The 20,901-nt window shown below is 47.2% G+C and overlaps 1 protein-coding gene across 1 annotated transcript in view; it reads right to left on the bottom strand.

Annotated features, from left to right (window-relative positions):
• Window positions 1-1,648: 1,648 nt before the first annotated feature.
• The window catches only part of ESRRB (estrogen related receptor beta), a 41,920-nt gene continuing 22,667 nt past the window's right edge, over window positions 1,649-20,901 (bottom strand). Inside the window, exons 3-6 of the mRNA XM_050897541.1 lie at window positions 16,370-16,480; window positions 15,556-15,717; window positions 9,276-9,545; window positions 1,649-2,159 (exon numbers count right to left, since the gene is read on the bottom strand). Of these exons, the coding sequence (XP_050753498.1) occupies window positions 1,915-2,159; window positions 9,276-9,545; window positions 15,556-15,717; window positions 16,370-16,480 (788 nt within the window). The 3' untranslated portion in view covers window positions 1,649-1,914. The remainder of the gene's footprint in view (window positions 2,160-9,275; window positions 9,546-15,555; window positions 15,718-16,369; window positions 16,481-20,901) is intronic.

Raw genomic sequence — 20,901 nt, 5'->3', positions numbered from 1 at the left:
GGAAAACTCAAAGGAGATGGAACTGAACTAACTCAAGTACCAGGAGCGGGCTGGCTACAAGAGCTGAGAGGTCAGCATCAGTTAGTGCCCCCAGACTCTGAGCTAGCCTGGGCGTTGTTCTGCAGCACTGACAGCCCTGCTGTGACACATTCTGCTCCAGCAGAAAACAAGCACCCAGTGTCTCCCTGATCACATGCCTCAACCCTGGTTTGGAAGGCTTCCTGCTGCGGGCAAGTTACTCCCCTGCCACACCACCTTTCTCCTGGGCTAGCCAGGAAGGGATGGAAGCTTGAGGGGAACAGAGGCAGTAGAGCTAGTGGTGTCTCAAATGTAGATCAGAGGCTTTTTCTCATCTCTACTGCCGTGCCACTGAGCACAAAACAGACAATACATTCGGGTTTCATCAGCTCAGGCTGGCTCAAAACTGAGTGACCTAGAAAATAAAATTTCAGAGAATGCCGACAGCCAGTTTTGTCAGTCATCCACATTCCCCTCCGGCTACTGGGAATGCAGCAGTTGCGGCTTAGGCAGCAGATCTAAACCAGGGCTTGGAGACAGCAGGAACCTGGTTACATGAAAGGAGTGAAGCAACATTCCCCCACTTCTTCTCCCACCACCTCAAGGTCAGGTATTTGCTTTCTCATCAGCAAGAGAACCTCTTACCAGGCCCAGGTATAATCTATGCTAGCTCTTTTGCTGCTGTTGAGGATAATGGGATGAGGCAGGGGAAGACAGTAGTTGGGATTTTGGGGGTTTCATGCCACCCTCTAATTTATTTCCCTAGGCTGCCACAAAAAAAGCAATCTCTCAGGCTCAAGAGCTGCCTCCTCCGAAAAGCAGTGCCCTTGATTCCTAACTAGCATTTGGCAATAAGCTTAAGTCTCTGTGGAGCCAAAGAGCTATCACTTTAATGAAGTCTAGGAAAGCCCTGGTTTGGGGTGTATTTATACTTGGGCAGTAACCATGCAGACAAAGCCTTGTGTTCTCTGCCACAAGGAACAAGTGGGGAATGGCACTCAGCTGAGCTGAAGAGGCAGGTTTGATATACTATGGGGCGAAAAGTGTGGAAAAATTGTAGTTAGCACCACATAGGAGAGGATGCAGAGATTATCAAGTCAACCCAGCACTGAAGCGTAACATTGGGTTCTTTTCTTGCCATCTGGGAAAGGAGACTTGCATTCTCTCAGGGACATACATCCTACCTCTTCAGGGGCCTGCGGGGATTGTACATGGGAGGGACTAGCCAGGCGTAATGACACACTGTACAAGGTCGCAGAATATCTTACACAGTTAGGAGCATCTTTCCCAGTAAGAAGTGGGGCCTGTATGTACAAGTCTTAGCTGTCGCTAGAGGAGCCTGGGAGGCAGCTGTTTTGATCAGGAGAGGTCCAGCAGCGCTCTTCTCCAAAGGAGCATCTGCTCTATGGTTAGAGCCAGAAAGGTGACAAAATGAAGGACCTTGGCTGCTTCCCTTTCTATCTGACCCCTCACAACACCAGCAGATAAAGTTTATATTGACTCTATTCTTCCTCTCTTCCTGCTTCTGTCCCCACTCCCCCTCCAGCACTGGCGGAGGGAGCTGGGGAGCAGGCGGCCTGGACAGCGCTGAGAGCATCACTGCTCAGAGGGGCTGAGCCCCGATGACCGCCTCAACAAGTGCAAGAGCATATTCTGGTATTTCCCACACAGAAAAACAAAAAAAAAGAGAAACAGGTGACTGATTAAAAGAGTTTCCCCCCTCCTGTACATGAGATTCTGCAGTCACGCCGACAGATAGACATTAAATAATTCTTCCATAATAAATGATTGGAGATAAAAGCCGGCGGTGGCTGCTGCTGCTGTTTGGATTGCTCCGTTGTCTGCATCTTTGTTTCTAGTTTGTTCCCCGGCCACTATTGGCTGGCGCTGGGGCTGTCAGACCTTTGCCTCTAGCATTTCTAGGAAGAGTTTATGCATGGGAACCTTGCCCTGCAGTTTGATGCTGTAGAAGTGCTGCACAGCTTTGGCGGCTGTCTGCCGCAGGAGGGGCAAGGTCAGGAGCAGCTTGCCTGCTCGCCGGGGCTCCTCGTTGCGCTGACTCAGCTCGTAGTCCTGCAGGGCTTCGTGGAGAAGGTCCTGGAGTTTCTGCACTGCATCCATGTCCTCTATGTGCATGGAGTCTGGGGTGAGGGAGAAAAGACAGCAAACAGACAAGTCAGACATGAGGAAGGAAATCCTTTAGGGTCCTGAAGCTAAAGATGCCTTCTTTCCTTTTCTTTCTTTTCTGTGGGTTTTTTTTTTGTCTGTGTGTGTGTGTGTGAGTTGTTGTTTTGTTTTGTTTTGTTTCTTAAGGGGAAAAAACCACCTTGCTGGCAGGTGTTGGTGCTGCTGCTGTGAAGTTCGGCATCAGCCCAACGAGTTGACCCTAGCAGTGCATGGACAGTAAGGTTGCCAGGGGTAGGTGACACATTGTGCCCTGTGTGCCGCCCATTTTGCCAGCCACCCCAAGGCTGTGCAGGGGTCAGCCGCGGGCCTTTGTGACTTGCACATTCACTTGCCCTCCATGCTCCTTATGGGGAGAGTCACCCTGCAAGGGGCAGCAGCTGCTGTGCTGCCGCTTGGGAGCAATCTCATTAAGAATAATTAACACTGCTATAGCGCTTCATCTGTCTAAACTGCCTAATTGCCGTGCAGCTGCTCAGGGTGTCAGCAAGACAGAAAAGCCCCAGTAGGTCACCACCAGTGTGCCCAGGGGTGTTGCCAGCCCCACCTTTGTGCATATGCCCCTGTTTTCAGAGACTGCCAGCAGCTGCTCTGGGAGCTTCCTGCTTCAGTAAAGGAAACCTGCACCTCCTGCAAGGCCTTTAGGCTGCCAGTTAGATTTCAACAAGCTGCCCGAGGGCTTCGCAGGGTTTGTGAGGCTAGCACAGCTCCTTGGTGTGTCTCTGAGGCAAAGGTAGCTGGTATGGACCCAGTTCAGGATCGAGCTGGGGAACCTGAGTTGAACACAGGCTGCTAAACTTGTGGGTAAGTCATGGTGACAGAGGGCAGCACCAAAGAGCAGAGAGGTTAGATTAGAGAAGCTAACCAGGCACAGCATCACTGAAGGTTCTTCTCCTTTTCGTTTTGCTGATACTTACTTCTGTCTTACAACCCTGACAGAGCTGGAGACACTGTTGCCTTGTCTTCATTGTTCAGAGACTTTTAATCAATACTGAACCCATTGATAAAGATTCCTGCCACACGGCAATGAATCCAGAAGCAGTAGCAAAGGGACGCTACAGCACACACACACGTAGTTGCACCGTCTGCCACTGCAGCTGGGCTTTGCAGCGTGGCAAGGCTCTGGCTCAGCCCACACACATACAACACAAATGTGAGGACATGGGTTCCTCAGTGTGACAGCAGTGAAAGGGAGGAAAGCTGGCTGAAGCGCCAAAATCTCTCTAGAAATATGTGTCATCTCTATGGAGAGCACAACACAAATTAGAGACTGTGAATTTCATAAGATACATGTACAGTAAGTGCTATTTATGATGCATGATTTATAAAGTATTACAACAGTTGGGAAAATATTATGTCTAGCAAGAAAGCTGTTTAAGAAGCTGTTTTGAAGGAATGCACTAATTAGAGGATATTAAAGGGTTGTATTTCCAAGAAGCCTACTGAGGAAGGATTGTTCTTGCTGCATTTGCTTTTTGTATCCAAGAGACCAGGCAAAGAAGCTCAAAGAAGGGCTGGTAGGTCATCACAGTGACCTGAGCTAGCCACAGAGGTTGATTCTGAAAAGTAGGGAGGAAGAAGCATGTTGCCAATCAGTCTGGCAACTTCTCCCAGCCAGGTAGCACCTCTGGAAAATTTCCATGCACCATCCAGGAGAAGTGAGTGGGATCTGTTTCCTACCAAGTTGCAGAGGTCATTTTGGAGACTGGAAGTATCAAGAGCTGGAGCCTGGAGAGGAATGTCCTCCAGCCTTTCTGTTTAATGTCCTTCTGGCTAGGGGCACAAGGGGGAGAAGTAATCACAGCCCATCAGAGTTTGCAGATCCCAGTGGGTGCTAGAAGCACCAGGCAATGAGCCATGCTTCAGGTCAAAGTGGGTGTTCTGGTTTTGTGTACTGATGCTGCTGTACAGTAGACAGAATCCCAAAACTGTGCCCTTGTGCCACCTGACTTCTGTAAGGTGACGAGACCTAACAGCACTAAATAACTAGACGTATGCAGGGAGAGGAATTGGGGGAATAAAGATCAAAGCCTGCCCCACCCTCTCACTCTTTGCTGAAAGAAGCTCAAAATTGGCAGCTGACTGCAAAAAATAAAATAACATTGCAGGATTAATTTCCTTGCAATCCATCAGTGAGCTGGTGTCGATGGCATTGATAAACTGTTAATTACAAAATCAATAGCTATGAATTTTTACAGCCGTCAGAGCACTGAGGTGCAGGGAGGCTGCCTGACCACGTCCCTGAGGGTCAGCTGGCCTAGAAGTCAGGCTTCACGTCAGGAGCCCTTCTCCAGCACTGCTGGCATGGGGTATAGGGCAGGTGTGAGAATGGACAAGGCCCACTGCCTCCTCACCTAACTCTTTTCTTGCAGCTTCTGGCAGGAGCAGGAGGAGCAGGGACCTCACAGGACCCGTTAGTACAGAATTTGCTACACATCCCCTTGCTAGATCCAGACCTTGTTCACTCCATCTCAGCACTAAAATGCATTGGGGAAAAAAAGGGGAAATAAGGTTTGGCCAGTTGAGGACATTTAAGGATGTCCTTAAATGAACATGTGCTGTATGCTAACCTGGAGGGCTCTTCAATACATAGGTTGATCAATGTGTATTCCTGAGGAAAGAGGACCTAGGAATGCCTAAGAAGGGACTGCTGGCTCTGAAGGATAACAAGTCTACAGCACCCCTACTCTGTCAAAAAATGGGTGATCATATTGTTGGAACTTGCCTGTTGCTCTGGGCATTAAGAATTCATTTCTCAGCCCTCTAAAATGCACTTACTAAAGACAGAGTTCTTTTGAATTATCTTTGCCAGCCCAGCAGGTGTGTCCTTTGTGTGTTACACTGAGGACTCAGAGATCAGCCACAGCTCTGGCAAGGTCAGCCTATTGTCAGCTTCTTCTCTGGTGAAGAGCGAGTGAGCTCCCACTTCTGTTTTCATTTGTTTTAATTCCTAGAAACAAAGGGTCAATATACATAGGGCTACATGGAAGAGAGGGAAGTCCCTAGAAGCTGGGTTGCACGAGCAATTACACCCAGCAGGGATAAGGGAAATTAAGGAATTTATCTATATGGGAGGCAAGGCAGAAAGCAGGTCTAGGCAGCACAGGTGCTAATCTAAGTGCTCAGCTTTAAACCCTGTCTCTGACCCAAAGGAGCTGAGGCCTGCCCCAGAGGTAGTCTGCATTCCTACCGTTTTAGGAATCAGCTGTTTGCCTGTAAGCACATACATGCAGGCTCTGCAAGTTTACTCCATGTCAAAAACACACTAAGAAAAATAACTTACATTAAAAGAATGTGAAGGTTAAAAGTGAAGGTTACATTAGAAAAATACACTTGCCCTGTTCTAGCTTCCTTATGTGTGTGTTGTGAGAGGCTTTAATTAGATGAAAAACGAGATCTTGTGCTTTACATTCATATGTTTCAATACGAATAACAAAGCAGGATTTTTGTGGATTATGCTCCTACATAGCTGCACTTCTAGCTGCACTAGGAGAAACCAGTGAAGTCAGAATGGCTTTTCCCATCCACCTGAGAACATGCTTTGGCCTGTGCCTCCTGACCCTTACCTTGGTTTCTTTACTCCACAGCGCTGGAAGCAGAACCCCAAAGCTGCTGATGAGTGTTGGTTGTTCTGCTCTGTCTTTGCTCAGTGTTTCTCCACTTCTGATGATACACTGTCCCATAAGGCTTACCCTGGGCTTAGTCCTGAAAGCACAGTGAGCAACATCAGCAGAGAGTGCCTCTGTTGCACCGTGAAGAACTTGACAGCACCAAGGCTCAGGTCCTGCAGTGTCTCTGCTCATAGCATGGGCAAGATAAATGTCCCGGTGTGGCACTTGTCCTGTCACCCTGTCACAACCACTACCTTAGCACTTCAGCCTCTCTGAGGAGCCCTTCTCCCTATTTAATCCTGTGACCTTCCTGGTAGACAGGAGGCAGGTTCTTTAACAGAGTTGATTACATCGCCAAAAGCTACTGTCCCGCAATTGAGAGAGGCCAGTCTTGGCCATCTGCCCATCCTGGTTCAGTGGCAAAGTGAAGGCAGCAATTAGAGCTAAAAAAGCAATATATGAGAAATTGAAAAAGGGAACTAGATAGCAATTTATATGAATCAGAAGTTATGAAGTGTAGAAAATCGATAAGGGAAGTGAAGGACATGGGAGGAAAATCCATGGCTGGAAGAGCTAAGGACAATAAAGAAGTTTTATAAATATTTAAGAAATAGAAGAAAAATGACCATTTGTAGGGGGGCTTTTTTCACCTGGAGATGGTTAAACTATTCATAGCAGTGCAGAGGAGACAGAAGTCCTCAGTGAGTATTTCTGTCTTGTTTAGAAAAAAGAAGCATTATGTACCTGTGTTATATGAAGATGATGAAGACTTCTTAGTCTGTTGTTTATGCAAGAAGATGTTAGACATCTGTTAGGGACAAACTTCACAGAAATCCCCAGAGCTGTGTACCTTGGCTTTAAGAGTTCTAAAATTGCTGGGTGAGGCCCATGTAGGGCAGATTAATGATTAACAAGTCTTGGTTTTTGAGAAATTCAAGATGACTGGAAAAGTTCTAATGATGCACATATTTTCCTAGGTCTTATCTGATAATTTCCATGCTAGCCTGATTTGAACCAGCACAAAATAAAGGAAAAAAAAAAGTGACGTTCAGTTAAGACTTAGAAGATGGTATCTAAAAGACGTGTAGATATGGCACTTAGGGACATGGTTTAGTGGTGGACTTGGCAGTGTTAGATTAACGCTTGGACTCGATGATCTTAAAGGTCTTTTCCAACCTAAATGATTCTATGATTCTACTGCCAGTCAACGCGATACTTTGGAATAGAGGTCTTGTCAAACAAACCTGATTTCATTCTCTGATGAGATTACAAGTTTGGTTGATAAAGTTAACTGCATAGATATAATGGACTTAGGCTTTTATAAGGCACTTGGCTTAGCACCACAGGACATTCTCATTAAAAAATTAGCACTATGCAATATCAATAAAGCACACTTTCAATTGATTAGTAACTGGCTAGATGACAGATCTCAAAGTAGCTATCAGTGGTGAATCATCCCTGAAGGAGGAGTTTTCCAGTGGAAATCCACAGGGATCAGTAAAAACCCAGATGCTACTCAACATTTTTATCAATGAGCTGTAAGTAATTTCTTTCTTTTTTTTCTTTTAAATTGCTGCTCCTAAGAAGTATGGATGGCAAAGAGGAACAGAATGGTGTAAAATGGTGAGGGTAGGGCAGCCTCACAGCATTCTGGACCACTTGCTTACACTTGAAGTAATATATCTGTAGCCAAGGAATGCAACTACAGAACAGGAACTTTATCGTGTCAAGCTGTCAGGTGTAAAAAGACCTGGGGTCATAGTACACAGCTAAACAAAGACCAGTATCTGGAGGCTGAACTCAGGCAAACTGATGTTAAAGATATGGTGCCTTTTTTTTTTTTTTTTTAACTGAAAGAACAATTAATTATTAGAGTCAGCTACCACAAAAGATGTAGATTCCCCCTTTTTTAATCCCTTCAGCTTCATGCAGGGTGTCTTTCTGGAAGGCAGCTTTAGCCAAGCACAGATATTGGACTCTCTGCTGGGCTGCAAGGGTGAATTCTGTGACCTGCATGATGCAGTTCGGCAAGGAGATCTGATGCGAGACAATGAGACTCAAAGGATGTAGAGGGAGCCCTCGTCACACAGTAGCTTTAGCAGCTTCCTTTTCAGAAGGGACTCCTGAGCAAATACACGTCTGGCTTTTGTGCAACATCAATGCTGCACACAGCACCTCTTCTGTCTCCCACAGTCTGTGGGATTGAGGGCTGCAGCCCTCCCCAGAGTGAGATGGAAGGCACTGGGCTGAGGGCCCAGGCCTTTCTCATCCTCTTCACAAGAAGAAACAGAACAGGCAACATCAGGCTTCTGCCAGCATGTCTTACCCTCTACCATCCAGATCCACACTGTCTCCCAGTTAAAGGGGGATTCAGTGTCTGTCGTCACTGAACATCTCCAGGACAGGACCAGGCAGCCCCAACCCCACAGCTTTTTGTGGGATTTGAAATTGTGACCAGGGTTTCCCTGTTTGCTGTAACTGACCAACACTACTGAGGTGGATGCAGGCGTGGCCCACGTGCCCTTTTCTGAAGTCACGACACTGGAGTCAGCTTGCTAGTGGAGAAAGGCTCCACAGCCTTTCTTTTACTGCCAGAAACCAGCAGCCAGCCCATCCCTGCTTGGTTCCACTCGCTAATACAGGGCAGAGCACAGCTGGGGCTCTAGCAGCAGCAAGCCGCATTTCTCCCTGCTCCCCAGCTTAAGTCCTGCTCTGTGGACAGAGAGGAGCTTTGAGGATGTGTGCTGGTTTTGGCTGGGATAGAGTTAATTTTCTTCATAGTAGCTAGTATGGGGCTATGTTTTGGATTTGTCCTGGAAACAGTGTTGATAATTCAGGGATGTTTTAGTTATTGCTGAGCAGTGCTTACACAGAGTCAAGGCCTTTTCTGCTTCTCACCCCACCCCACCAGCAAGTAGGCTGGGGGTGCACAAGAAGTTGGGAGGGGACACAGCTGGGACAGCTGACCCCAACTGACCAAAGGGATATCCCATACCATATGATGTCATGCTCAGCATATAAAGCTGGGGAGAGGAAGAAGGAATGGGGGGACATTTGGAGTGATGTTGTTTGTCTTCCCAAGTAACCATGATGTGGGATGGAGCCTTGCTTTCCTGGAGATGGCTGAACACCTGCCTGCCAATGGGAAGTAGTGAATGAATTCCTTGTTTTGCTTTGTTTGCATGCATGGCTTTTGCTTTACCTATTAAACTGTCTTTATCTCAACCCACCAGTTTTCTCACTTCTACTCTTCCAATTCTCTCCCCTATCTCATGGGGGGGGGAGGGGAGCGAGCGAGCGGCTGTGTGGTGCTTAGTTGCCAGCTGGGTTTAAAGCACGACAGGATTTGCATGACACAGGCAGAGCACAGTCTCGGGCAGTAGGCTCTAGTTTCCTCCCAGGCCAGAGAACAGCGTGGGCCTTGACTCCCTGATTGTGAGGCTGGCTGGGCCAGGGCTGTACCTGAGTTGGCGAGTGCCAGAGCTTTGAGCGTGACAAACTCCTCCTTTTCCACCTTGAGCTTCTTGTAGCGGCGCACCAGTTGTAGGATGGCCAGGTAGAGCTCCAGCAGCCCTGTCAGACGAGAGTGCTCTTCATCCATGATGTAGTCCTCAGCATAGACGAGCTTGTCCTCATACGGCAAGGAGCGGTACACAATGCCCAGGATGAGGATTTCCATCCAGGCGCTCTGCAGGAGGCTCATCTGGTCCCCAAGGGAGAGGTTGGAGAACCCTGACAGGGCAAAAGACAAGCAGGGTCAAACAGGTGTGCAGCAAAGCCTCTAGGAGCCAGGGGTCCTTAGTTTCCCTGGGATTGACCCCAAGCACTCTCCTCCATTGTCCTGCTGCTTTCAAAAAAAAAAAAAAAAAAAAAGCTTACTAAAGTGACCCTGTCTCTGTGGCAATCAGCACACGTGGACCTTACCCTTCTTTTTGCTCCCATGCCCACCCACAGCCTCAAACAGGAGTTCTGATGCTCTGACTGCATTTATGGCAACCCAAGATTAATGATAACCTCTTTTCAATGATCTCTGCTTCCTCTATAGCAGCAACTGTTTTGTACCACATCGTCCTGCTCACTGTTCCTCTGTAGTTTTGTACTGCAGCCTATTTAGTCTGCCCCAGCTGACCAAAGAGCAGAGAAGAGCTCCAGATAGCAGAAGAGAGGGCTTCTGATGGGATAGGAGGGAATGACACAGGCCTGAATTACAAGCATACCATAATCTCTCATTTTGGCCAACATGAGAAAAGGTCCTGCCACAACAGAGCACCGAAATGTATTCAAAAGCTGAATACATTTGTGAACAGAATCCTCTTCTATTCCTCGTCATTCCCTGAGCTCCACGCCATCAGTTTTCTGCATCTCACAGCCAACAACCCTACCCAGTGTCAAAAATATCTTTATGGTGCCATACAAGTACCTAAATCACAGCCAAACCTGGCAGCAACGGAACCAGCACCCAGCAGTGAACCAAGTCATTCTCCTCAAATACAGAAAGAGCAATCAGCAACGGGAGATAGACCCTGACAGCCCCAGAGCCCACTTGAGAAAGTGGAGAGGCTGAAACACAGAGGCACTGTCTGCCTCAAGGGGAAAAAAAAAAGTGCATGGGAAGGGAAGCTGTGTCTGTTATGTCCTCTGTACCAGGTACCCTTGAAGGCCAGACCATGAAAGATCCTGGGAGATGGGCACTGTGCAACAGCCATTACAGACAGGGATGCCAAGCACAGTGTGTTGGTCCCATCTAGGCAGCTCCTGCCCACCACTGACAGGCAGGGACTGTGCTTTTTGGCAGTTCCTTGCATCTAAAGGTTCCCAGGGCTGTGAGAGGATGGGACACCCAAGCACCCCTCAGCTCGGGGGGTGATGCTCCACCAGCCTCCCCTGCCAGTTTTCTCCCCAGACGCTTATAAAGCCTCGGAGCTCACCAAGAGGCCTGTGAGCTCATTAGCCTCTGTGCAGGAGACTCTCAGCCCCACTGGCTGTGTGCTAGGCTCAGCGGGACTCCTTTATCCCACAGCCCTCCCTGCTCACAGTTCTTGGCCCCGCAGCGGGGCCTAGGTAGCCAGCCACCATGATGATCGTTTGATTTCTCTTGTTATCAAGTTGGCAATTAACAAAAGAGCTGATGATTGCTATATTGACTGACTGTGGGTTCTCTTTTTCTATCTGCACTATCTCAGCTGGGGAAGGGAAGGCAGAAGGGTGGGTTAGTGGTATTTATTTATCACTACGCCATGTTTTGTGTTTGTGTTGCCAGGGGAAGCAAAGGGTGATAATGGCCTGGCAGCCCTTGGACATCCAATTTCCCTTATCAGGCCACTGAATAGAAAAGAGGCCCCAGGCCACATTAATTAACAGATACCAATCAGCTGTCACGTGTTGTGTGTGCAAGGTCTGAGGGGAGCAGTGGGTGGGAGGGAAGAATCAATAAACCATTGGGGAGGAGTGCCAGAGGGAACAGCTAAAGAGGAGTCCAGGCTACTGGGGAGAAGAGCTGCAAATCCAGCTCCATGACTGTGAGATTGATTCCTGTACAGCACAGCCTGTGCTCTATGTAGCCCTGCACCTGGTTAATCCCACCCCTTGCTCAGGTTGTGAGTACTTCAGGGGTGCCTTGTCCTTCGCCTCACCCTTCTGCCCCTTACCTCCTGCAGTCAGTACTGTGCTGCTCCTGCATGCAGTCCTCCTGACTGAGTCCAAGTGCAGGCTGATGCAGCTGAAAGGCTTGGGATCCTGTCTTCCCAGGTCTGCTTACTGCACAGGGAACTGAGGAGATTAGCCCTGAGACGGGGATAATGGTGCTGTGCACAGCCACTGTCACAGTCTCTAGCTCCTGGAATCTCTCCTTTGGTCACCCCTCTCCTAGCTCTGACCATGGAGAACAGCCTAGCATTTAGGATGCTGCCTTAAGTCCAGTTTCTGGGTCAGTCACATGGCCTTTCTGTATCTTCATTCCCCATCTGGATTACAAAAGGGGTTATGCCATCGCCTCACTGCAGTCTGCCAACGAAGTTTGTTAAAGATTGAGAAACAGTCATGTAGTAGAGTGAGAGGATCTAGGACAGACATGGCTCACACTTTTCTGCTAGAGAATAAAGTTGAGAAATTGACTTAACCCTAGCAGTAGCCTGTACATCTAGCATCTCTGTTAATCACTCTTTCCCAGAGGCAGTTATGGCAGGTGGGAACTGCACAGGAGAGACCATGCTTTACCCTATGCCAAGGAGAACAGAAGAGCCAGCTGCAATTGCCCTACCCATCTGGAAAAGCCCCTTGCCAGAAGCACTCCCAGGTAGCCAACGACTCCAGCTCCAGCAGGCGGGCGTGAGGGAGGGAGTGCTGCAGTGCCAAACCTGGACTTGAAACGTCTGACAGAATCGGGACCCTTTTCCTCCAGTGTTTACACATGTAGAATGCAAGGGCTGGAGGACTGTGCCTGTATCATTGCAGTCTGCACAGACAAGGGAAGATCATATAACCTGGGGTCTCCCATGCTATAAAACTTGAGATCAGGAAAGGTAAATGTTAATTTCACCTGGCCAAAATCACAGGCTTGCTATTATAGGTTTATAACACTGGAGAACCTCTAGTTGTGAAGTTCAACTGCCTCGCCATCTTACAGCTCCCAGGAATTGCTAGAATCCAGCCCTTTTGCATTCCGGAGCTGTTTCATGGCACAGCATCCAGAAAGTGCCCTTAGTGATCTGTTGCTGCTTATCTTGGGTCTGATCCTGAAAGGTGCTGAATGCTCCACTGCTATCCCTAGGCTCCCAAAAGAGGAGCCTCTGTCTCTAGCACAGAGCTGCATGCATGCTTCCCTCCTTCCCAGGTGCAGGTTGAGAAAAACTGCTTTATTTGCAATAGCTGATGTGACATTCAGGTTTTTTATTTTTTGTGTTGGTTTTTTTTTTATTTCAGTGGTTTGGCAGTGGGAGCTCCCAGAATTAAAAAAAAAAAAAGTCACATAATTTGTGGCAAGTGGAGTTCATAATCTGTTAATTTATTATCATTTCTGTCATCCTGGAGGGCCATTAGCAGAGGTAATAAAGGGAGATGTAATTATAGGATCTGAGGCCACTCCAGACACAGCTGCTGTCACTTCACTTGCCATATTTCATTCTCTGCTAGTACTATCGTCTTCCTAGTGAGAACAGCACAACAGCTACCCTGGGAGAGCCTTCATCGTCACCCCTCGAGAGAAGTCTTGTCTCCCTGCATCAAGGCACGCAGAAAAGGTAGATGTTGTTCAAAGACAATTAGCACAGGGGGGAGGGTGAGTAGTGGGGAGGGGGCCTCATACAGAAGGGGACAAATCCACATTGGCTAAGCGTGGCTTTTGAGCTAATGGCTAATAAGGCTATTGAGCTAATAACATTTGCTAAACACCATTAAATCATGCTTTCTTGTTATCATAGGAGAGTGTCTTTAAACTTAACTGATTTTATTTGCTAACACTGTGGGGTAGAAGTTTGTGCTGACACCTGGGTTCCTGAAGGGTTGGTATGACTTTAACGTCACACTGTTCTTTACTAATTCCAGTGCGAATACAAGGCAGGAATATGTGACTTTTGTTCCTTTCTCCATCCCTCTTTGTCCAAGAGTTCATGCACAGAGGAAGCAATGTCCTGTTTTGCTCAAAATCCTTGGAAGGCAGAAATACGGGGCATGGATAATCTAGACACCTGGCAGCCTCCTGGCCCTGCCCTGCTCTGCCCCCTTGCTGCCTAACTCAGTATGTTTCATACTTGTTTCAGAACTATAGGGTATTTTGTTCCATTTTTATGAACTGTCTTTTATTATGTTTGTTTCTTGGTACTGCTCCCTTGTGTAACAATCCCTGAGCTCTCTCCTGCGCACACAGTCCTGTTATAATACTGCTGCTGGTCTGAACTGTGCCAGGCTGATGACTGTTACCATGTTGCAGGGCCTTTGATAGGAAAGGAAAATACACAAAGAAAATTAAGATGGTGGCAGGTATGTCCTGCCTTTCAGAAAGGAGAGGAAGAGCCCCTTTCACAGTACGGGAGTAATCTGTACTATACTCCTGTTCTGGGATAATATCACCATGGCAGGCTGGAAAACTCTGTAGGAACGCGGAGCTGAGCATCCCACAGCCGCAAGCTAGGGAACTACAGAAGGGCACCCTGTGCGAACAGAAATAGCCAAGGTTAGAAGAACATACAATGGCACCTCACTGGACAGCTGTAGCAGCTAATTGCATTGCATTAAAACCATTCCTGTTAACACCCCAAGTACTGGGTTAGTAGAGCAATCCAGGCTGAGTTCCCTAATCGCCACTGTAACCCCACTTGTGATGAATCAGCCCCAGATGAATTCCAGCACTAGCGATGGGTGTAATCCCTGCAGATACTGCAGATCTCGGGTAAGAAGGGCACCACTGAGATTAACCTCTACTCAGAAACACTGTCCTGAAAAAGTTTCTCCAGACTTCATAGTTCCACCACATAACAGTCCATATTCCATATAGCCCAGGAAACCACTAATCCTCGAGTCACAGGAGAAATACTCCCTCTGAAAAAAGAGAAGCAGCCACCAAAAAGCCAAAAGAAGAGCTACAAAGTAAAACAAAATACATGGGAGAACTAAACTGCCTGATCACTCATGCTAAGATGCCTCACCAAACAAGGAAGAACTTAAAGCCAAGAAGCAAAGCAAGAGAACACAGACCCATGCAGTGGAAGACACAGACAACATGCAATATGGGTTAAAACCTTTGATCCTGTGGCTGAGCCTCAGATATTCTCCTGACACAAGGAAGGGGGACAGAAGGCAGGAGATAGCTGTAGTGAACTGTTCCTAGCTTTAGTGAGCTGTTCATAGTGAGCGTCTGAAGCAGTCTTTGGAAAGCAGCCATGTAAATCCCAAGGACATCCCCTAAGTTCCCTGGCCAACCTTCCCCACACCCAAACCCAGCCTATCTTTTTTTTGGCAGGGGCAGGGGGGTTCTAGAGAGAGGGGGCATTTTCCCTTCCCAGTCCAAATCCTTGTCCCCAGAACCCCCTTGAGGGCCGTGCCTGCTCCTTCAGCCTGGGTCCATTCTACCTGCAGGTGTGAGACACTTGCTATGTCACTCAATCGTACAGGCACTCATTGAGCCTTCCTAGGCCAGTCACATTGCCAATAAGTTATGCTCATTATTTGTCCACATAGAAGCCTGGAGATTCACTGACAATAGTGAGTATGTCCTCCGTCCCAGTGGGACTTGTTCTGTGATGAATCCAGTATGACAAAAGCTTTCCTGAGTCTGGGCAAGAATGCCCGCTACAGACAGTGTGGGTACCTGCCTTGTCATTAGCAGTAAACTCCAGTCACTGCCATAACATTTATTCATCTATAAACACAACAGACCTAGGTCATGTTGATGCAGTGCAAAAATCACTAAAGTCCACCATACGATCCCAAGGGCTGTTTACCAAGCGCTTTCGCCGTGCCACTCAATGCCAGGTACAACCGAGAACTTTATCATATCATCTCAAAGCCTTCTGCATAATCCCAGGGCACACACACACATACAGTCATCAATTTATGCCCCTACACCATAGGCTATATTGGAGTTTGTTACCAATGAGAGCCTTCCACAAGCACTTTTCTGTGACAGTAATTTTCACCCATCACTATATGCAGAAATCCTGGTTGAAGACAAAACTGATAAGCACAGTGATAAATAATAGCTCACTTTGCTGTTCATGCTTACACCCTTGTAATTCCCCCTGTTTACCTGGGATGTGCTTTGCCCAGCCAATGATCACCACCAGTTCCCTGTCTGCCAGGTCACAGAGGGTTGTCAGAGCTTTGATGTCACTCTCCGGCATGGTTGGATCAGGCATGGCATAAATCTTCTCTGGCTCAGCCACCAGCAAGTGGGAGACGATCTTAGTCACTGCACATTTCAAAGGAGAAGTTGTTGTTGTATCTCTCATGACATAAGATGTCATAACAGCCCTTTCTAGAAGGACCTTCCTGGGATAAGACAGGACTATAGAGCCCATAGGACCTCAGAATGGTTTTGGTCACAACAGGAGAAGACTACACTGCAGCTACACAAGCTGTAGTGATCTGCCTATGCCAAACCAGCTCTGTACAGGGATGACAAAAGCAGGAAGCTACTGTAAGGTTGCCAGCCATTGTCTCAGGTAGGTCCAACAAGGGGAGGAGGAGGCACGAATAATCGGTGGGATGTGGAAAAGTTTAGAGAACTATGGGTAGTACGGAAGAAAGAAATCAGCACGGGACCAGTTTTGTTAACATAGCTTGGAAACATACAGGAAAAGATCAGAATATCACTAAATGGATTTACATTATCTCCTAGGAAAGGTCTAGTATTTAACCCTAGGTACAATGAATACAGCACCTGGGCTGCACCTTAGGCATACCTAATCTACCTCTGCACTATGATCATAAGAAAAAAATCCTAGTGCTGGTGACTGATATGGGAATCAGAAGTGACAACTGCTTCATTGTACATTTTGGGAGACCAATAGAAAGAAACTTAGTGGTTGCTCAGAGGACCACAATTCAAGACCAATACGTACGTGGCTTTTTAGCTGGGGGAGGAATCTGTAAGCTCAGATAAGTGCTACTTTCAGAATCCAGTCTCCTCTTGTATTTCTGACGGCCTCCACGGACTCGATCCAGACGAACACCTGCAGGTAAAACAAGATAAATCCTCATGATTTCTTAGTGCCACAGGGAATCCTGACATGCGGATGCTAAAATTTGCTAAGTAAGACGTTCCCCACACACCAGGGAGCTTTCCTCTCCCAAACACTTGAGATCTCAGCTGAACCCAGCAATCCCGATAATACCAGCTAGACTGCCTCCAGCTCTAACCATGATGCTGTGAGCTTTACTTTTATTCAAAACATTAATGAAGACAGAAATTAACCCATTCAAACTCTTGAATCACCATCAATCTGATGGGCAAATGAAAAGCTTCTGACCTCAATGCCCTCTAGATGATGTTGCTTTTAAAAAGACTGACTTTAAATGTCAATCAAACCTGCAGTTATAAAAATAAGCTTTTAGATTGTTCTTAAAAATGAGAAGTTAAATGTTCTGTGACCTCTCACTGTTTATATTTGAAAAAAGTGACCTATAGCAAATAGATTATGAACTATGAATTCAACAAAGATGTTTCAGCCTTGATCAAGTAAGGCAACTGTAATAAAAGTAGAACCCAAATAAATAGAAACAACCTCTGCTACAATAAAGCAATGATAAAGCTGAAGTAGGGAGACACTGAAGAATTTGTTGCAGCTCTTTCAAAATACAGTGAATCAAACTGCAAATAGCACATTGAAAACAGTTCCCAGTGACTGGGAAGCACCAGTGACTGTAACCATACAAAAAACCATAGCAGCATCAATAGACCAGGAACAGCAGCTGAACTGCTGTGTTAGCACAAAATACAATATTAAAAACAAATCGTGAAAAAAGCCATAGATATTTGTCCAATTGTCAGTTATTTCTGGCAAGCCATATGGTCTCTGGTAATCAGTTCTTGTGAAATTGGGGTAACTCAGTCTTGTTGGGAGAAACAGCTATTGCAAAAAAAAAAAATCTTTCAAGGTAAATATAGGAGCATTCAAATAGAATAAAAATTTGAATTTACACTATACAAGTACTTCCTTAAAAACACACATGATTTTATCTAGTCTGATCACAGGAACCAATTATGTGATACACTTACTAATCACATTGAGCCATTAATATTTTGCAATCAATCCACTACATAAACACAAACAACTAAAAGCAAACACTCCAAATCAGTTTTGAAGTGATGCTTTTTGAACAACTTGTACACCTGAGAAAACCTGCAGTCTGCTGAGAAATATTCTACCCTAGAAAGAGGCACATGCCTGTCACTTACACTGTGTTTCAATGCCACATTTGCTTACTATGTCATGGAAAAGAGAAAGCTTTTACTGTAATCCTCACACCAGCCCCACTTGCACCACATGAAACCGTTACTTGCCACAACATCTAGATCCTGATACTCTTCACGGCTGGAGCACCCAAACCAGCTTGACTGACAGACAGTACCAACAGCAAGAATAACCAACACCAACCAGGCCAACAGCACTCAGTTATACAGTCTGACAGCAAAATCACGCTGGCAGTAGCAACACCCACATGGAGGTCTAGGTGGCATTACCTGTAAGCCATGGTGTGTACGGACAGGGGCTCATAGGCATGATGTTATTAATGCTATATAGCTGCTTCCTTTTAAGAGCCCTGCTACTCCCATTGAGCAGGAGAAGCAGGAATGAGCAGGCCTGGAGCTCTCCAGAGCAAAGGAACTGCTGCTGCAAGTGGCTGCTATGGGAGGACAGCAGAGAGTGAAGATGGAGAGAAAGACATGAAGCCGAATAGGTGAACTCAGATCACACTGAGTGATTTCCTTCCCCTGCCCCATTTTCTGTTTCTAACTCTACGTGGAGAATTCACTGACATCCCTAAGCATAAGTACCACCTTTCTCCTCCATTATATGGCAGTGTTTCTGAAAATGTTGCCCATTACTTCTTTTACCTCCATTCCCAGCAGCAGGTAGCCTGTGGGCAAGACTCCTTCCTGGGAGCCCCAACATGTTCCAGAGAGTGATTTCAGAAAGGGCAGCCAGGGAATCCCAAACCTGAGATTATCTAGGGAGATCCCTGAGGAACAGCACTAATAAAGTCCTGGATGAAGCAGGAAACTTTCATTTCCATCTATGATTTCTTTCCCTCTATAAATGTGCCCTGGTTTCCTAAGAAGGAAGACCTCTATTCCATGCTCTGCTGAATGAATGACACCTACCTATAAGTCAGGAGAGGAGGAAGAGACACAACTTTCAGGAACTGCCAGTAAACCAAGTAACTAGGTGTGAAAATTAAAAGGGTCAGGAATACAGTGTTCAAAGATTATGGAGGAATCCAGAACAGGCTGCAGGACTTCAGCCCTGAATCACAGCTCCCCAGGACCCTCGCAGAAGAAGGGCCATAGCGGGGGCCATTCCCTTATGCCAGTGGGCAGGATGTCATTGGTGCAGGGAGATGCCATTCTCAGCCCAGGAGAAACCAACACACAGCCCTCTAGGATGCTTTCGCCGTGCAGTTTGACAAGCAGCAGTGGGGGGTGACTGGGAGGGGTAGGGAGGAAATGGGGGAAGGAGCTCGTTTCCTTCGCCCAAGGTGAAGCATGCCATCCTCCAGTGCTTGGCAGAGGGATGGCTGCACAGGTTGCAGCAGTATTAGGGACCCTCAATCAGATTATAAGGACACAAAGGACTTAAGTGCATTAAAAAAAGATAAGAGAGATGCAGAGAGATTTACCCTCCATCCCTCCTTCCCTCACTGAGCAGATAGAGGTCTGTTTGCCCAAGGACTTTGGCTTGTTAATTTTGAACAAGTGTTTGTCCTCTTGTTCCCCATCCTGTGTGACACTCCTTGAGGCAAATGTTTTCACTCAGTATTTGCAGAACCACTGTTCTGCACTGTTGTCATCGCTCCAGCTGCAGAGCTGGTGAATAGGCTGACCCCTACATAGCGCATCCCAGCACCACGTGCCGAGTGCAGCGATCTGCAGGTGCTACAGCAAACAAAAGCATTTCAACCCGAGTCCCTGACTGTGACACTCCAGACATAAGCATCATGGCAAAATCCCTTCCCCAAAGATCTGACAGCCTAATGGGTCATATCTAAATGGAAGGAAAGGGCATGGCCAAAAACCAGGATCTGGTACTGAGCTGTGGTATTCAGATGGCTTGTTAATGCCTGCTGTTCTACTTTGATTTCCTTGGTGGTTGATTTTAAGATAGGCAGGCTGGTTACAATGCAGCTCTGAGAGGGATGCTAAAGGACATTAAAATGGAGTGGCGAGGTGCAGTGGGTGAGCTCAGAGAAACAGCATGAAGGAAAGCACTGAGCAAAGAAATGGGGATGTAAACTGAGATACGAATGGAAGTGAGAGAGTGTAAGGAGAAGGGAGATGAGAGAGAGAGTGCTTGAGCAAGGCTGAGTGGTACATACACTGTAATCCCAAGGGTGGATTTCACACCAAACGTGCAGCCACCTGAGCTTTAACTGCAAGGTGCAGCGGCCACTTACGAGACGCAGTTGGTCTGTACTGAAGACTCTTACATAGGATTTGGTGCCACAGCCTGACCAGACAGCAGCAAGAGAAAGCAGTTGCCTTCCAGCTCCTGCACAAACCCATTTCTCACATGGATCACAACTGGCCAGTTCCCAGGACAGAAGGCACTCATCCTACAAAACTGTCACCACCATACGCACTCCTGGACCCCTCTTCTTGACAGTATCAGCAAGGAGGGGCTGCTAGAGCAGTAAAGAAGGGAGGACTTACATACACAATGTGAGATGCAACAGTATAGGGCAAAGTTTGGGAAGTACCACGCCTTGATAACTTACTTTTCCAGCAGCTGCTTCTTCACAAATGAAGGCTACCTGTGCTGGAAACATCCCCTCTCCTCCCACTCCCCTGTGTTGCAAGGAAGTGCTGCTGTTCATTGAATCTTGTTACCTTTTGAGGGACCCTGCATAAGAGTCCTGGCACCCCGTCTGACCTAGGTGTGGATCTGACCCCGGTGTCCACCATAGGGATTGAGTCCCAGCTCACTGGAAGCACGGTCTCAGCTCTCCAGCCTGCCTGAGCCCCCTCTGACCTAGCAGGGAAGAGGGCAGGGCCAGGACTTGTGCAGGACTTTTTGGCTCAGCATCTTGCCTGGGGTAGGGATGTCAGTTTTCTAAGCATCCTGTGGGTGCCACTCGTGTTCCAAGCACTCTTGCAGAGAAGTCTGTGCCAGCACCAAGCCTCTGCAGTGGGAGAGCTGATCTGCTGATCTGTTCAAACTCCCTGCATTTCTCTGACATGCCCCTTGGAGAGACGTCTGCCCAACAACTTTGGGATCAGATGTCCCCTTGCTGACTAGATAACATCAGGCTTTGGGTTTTTTTTCTTAATGGAAGTAAAATAATTCCAGCTTTTTTTAAAAGCTGGACCCAGGCCGAGTCTGTCGGAAGTAAAAATAGCCGAGTATGCAGAGGCGACAGCACACAGAGTCAGGTT

Source organism: Gymnogyps californianus, chromosome 5 (genome assembly GCF_018139145.2).
Source record: "Gymnogyps californianus isolate 813 chromosome 5, ASM1813914v2, whole genome shotgun sequence".
NCBI classification, from domain to species: Eukaryota; Metazoa; Chordata; class Aves; order Accipitriformes; family Cathartidae; genus Gymnogyps; species Gymnogyps californianus.
The sequence above is the reverse complement of the archived record's forward strand: the minus strand, read 5'-3'. Positions and strand labels throughout refer to the sequence as shown.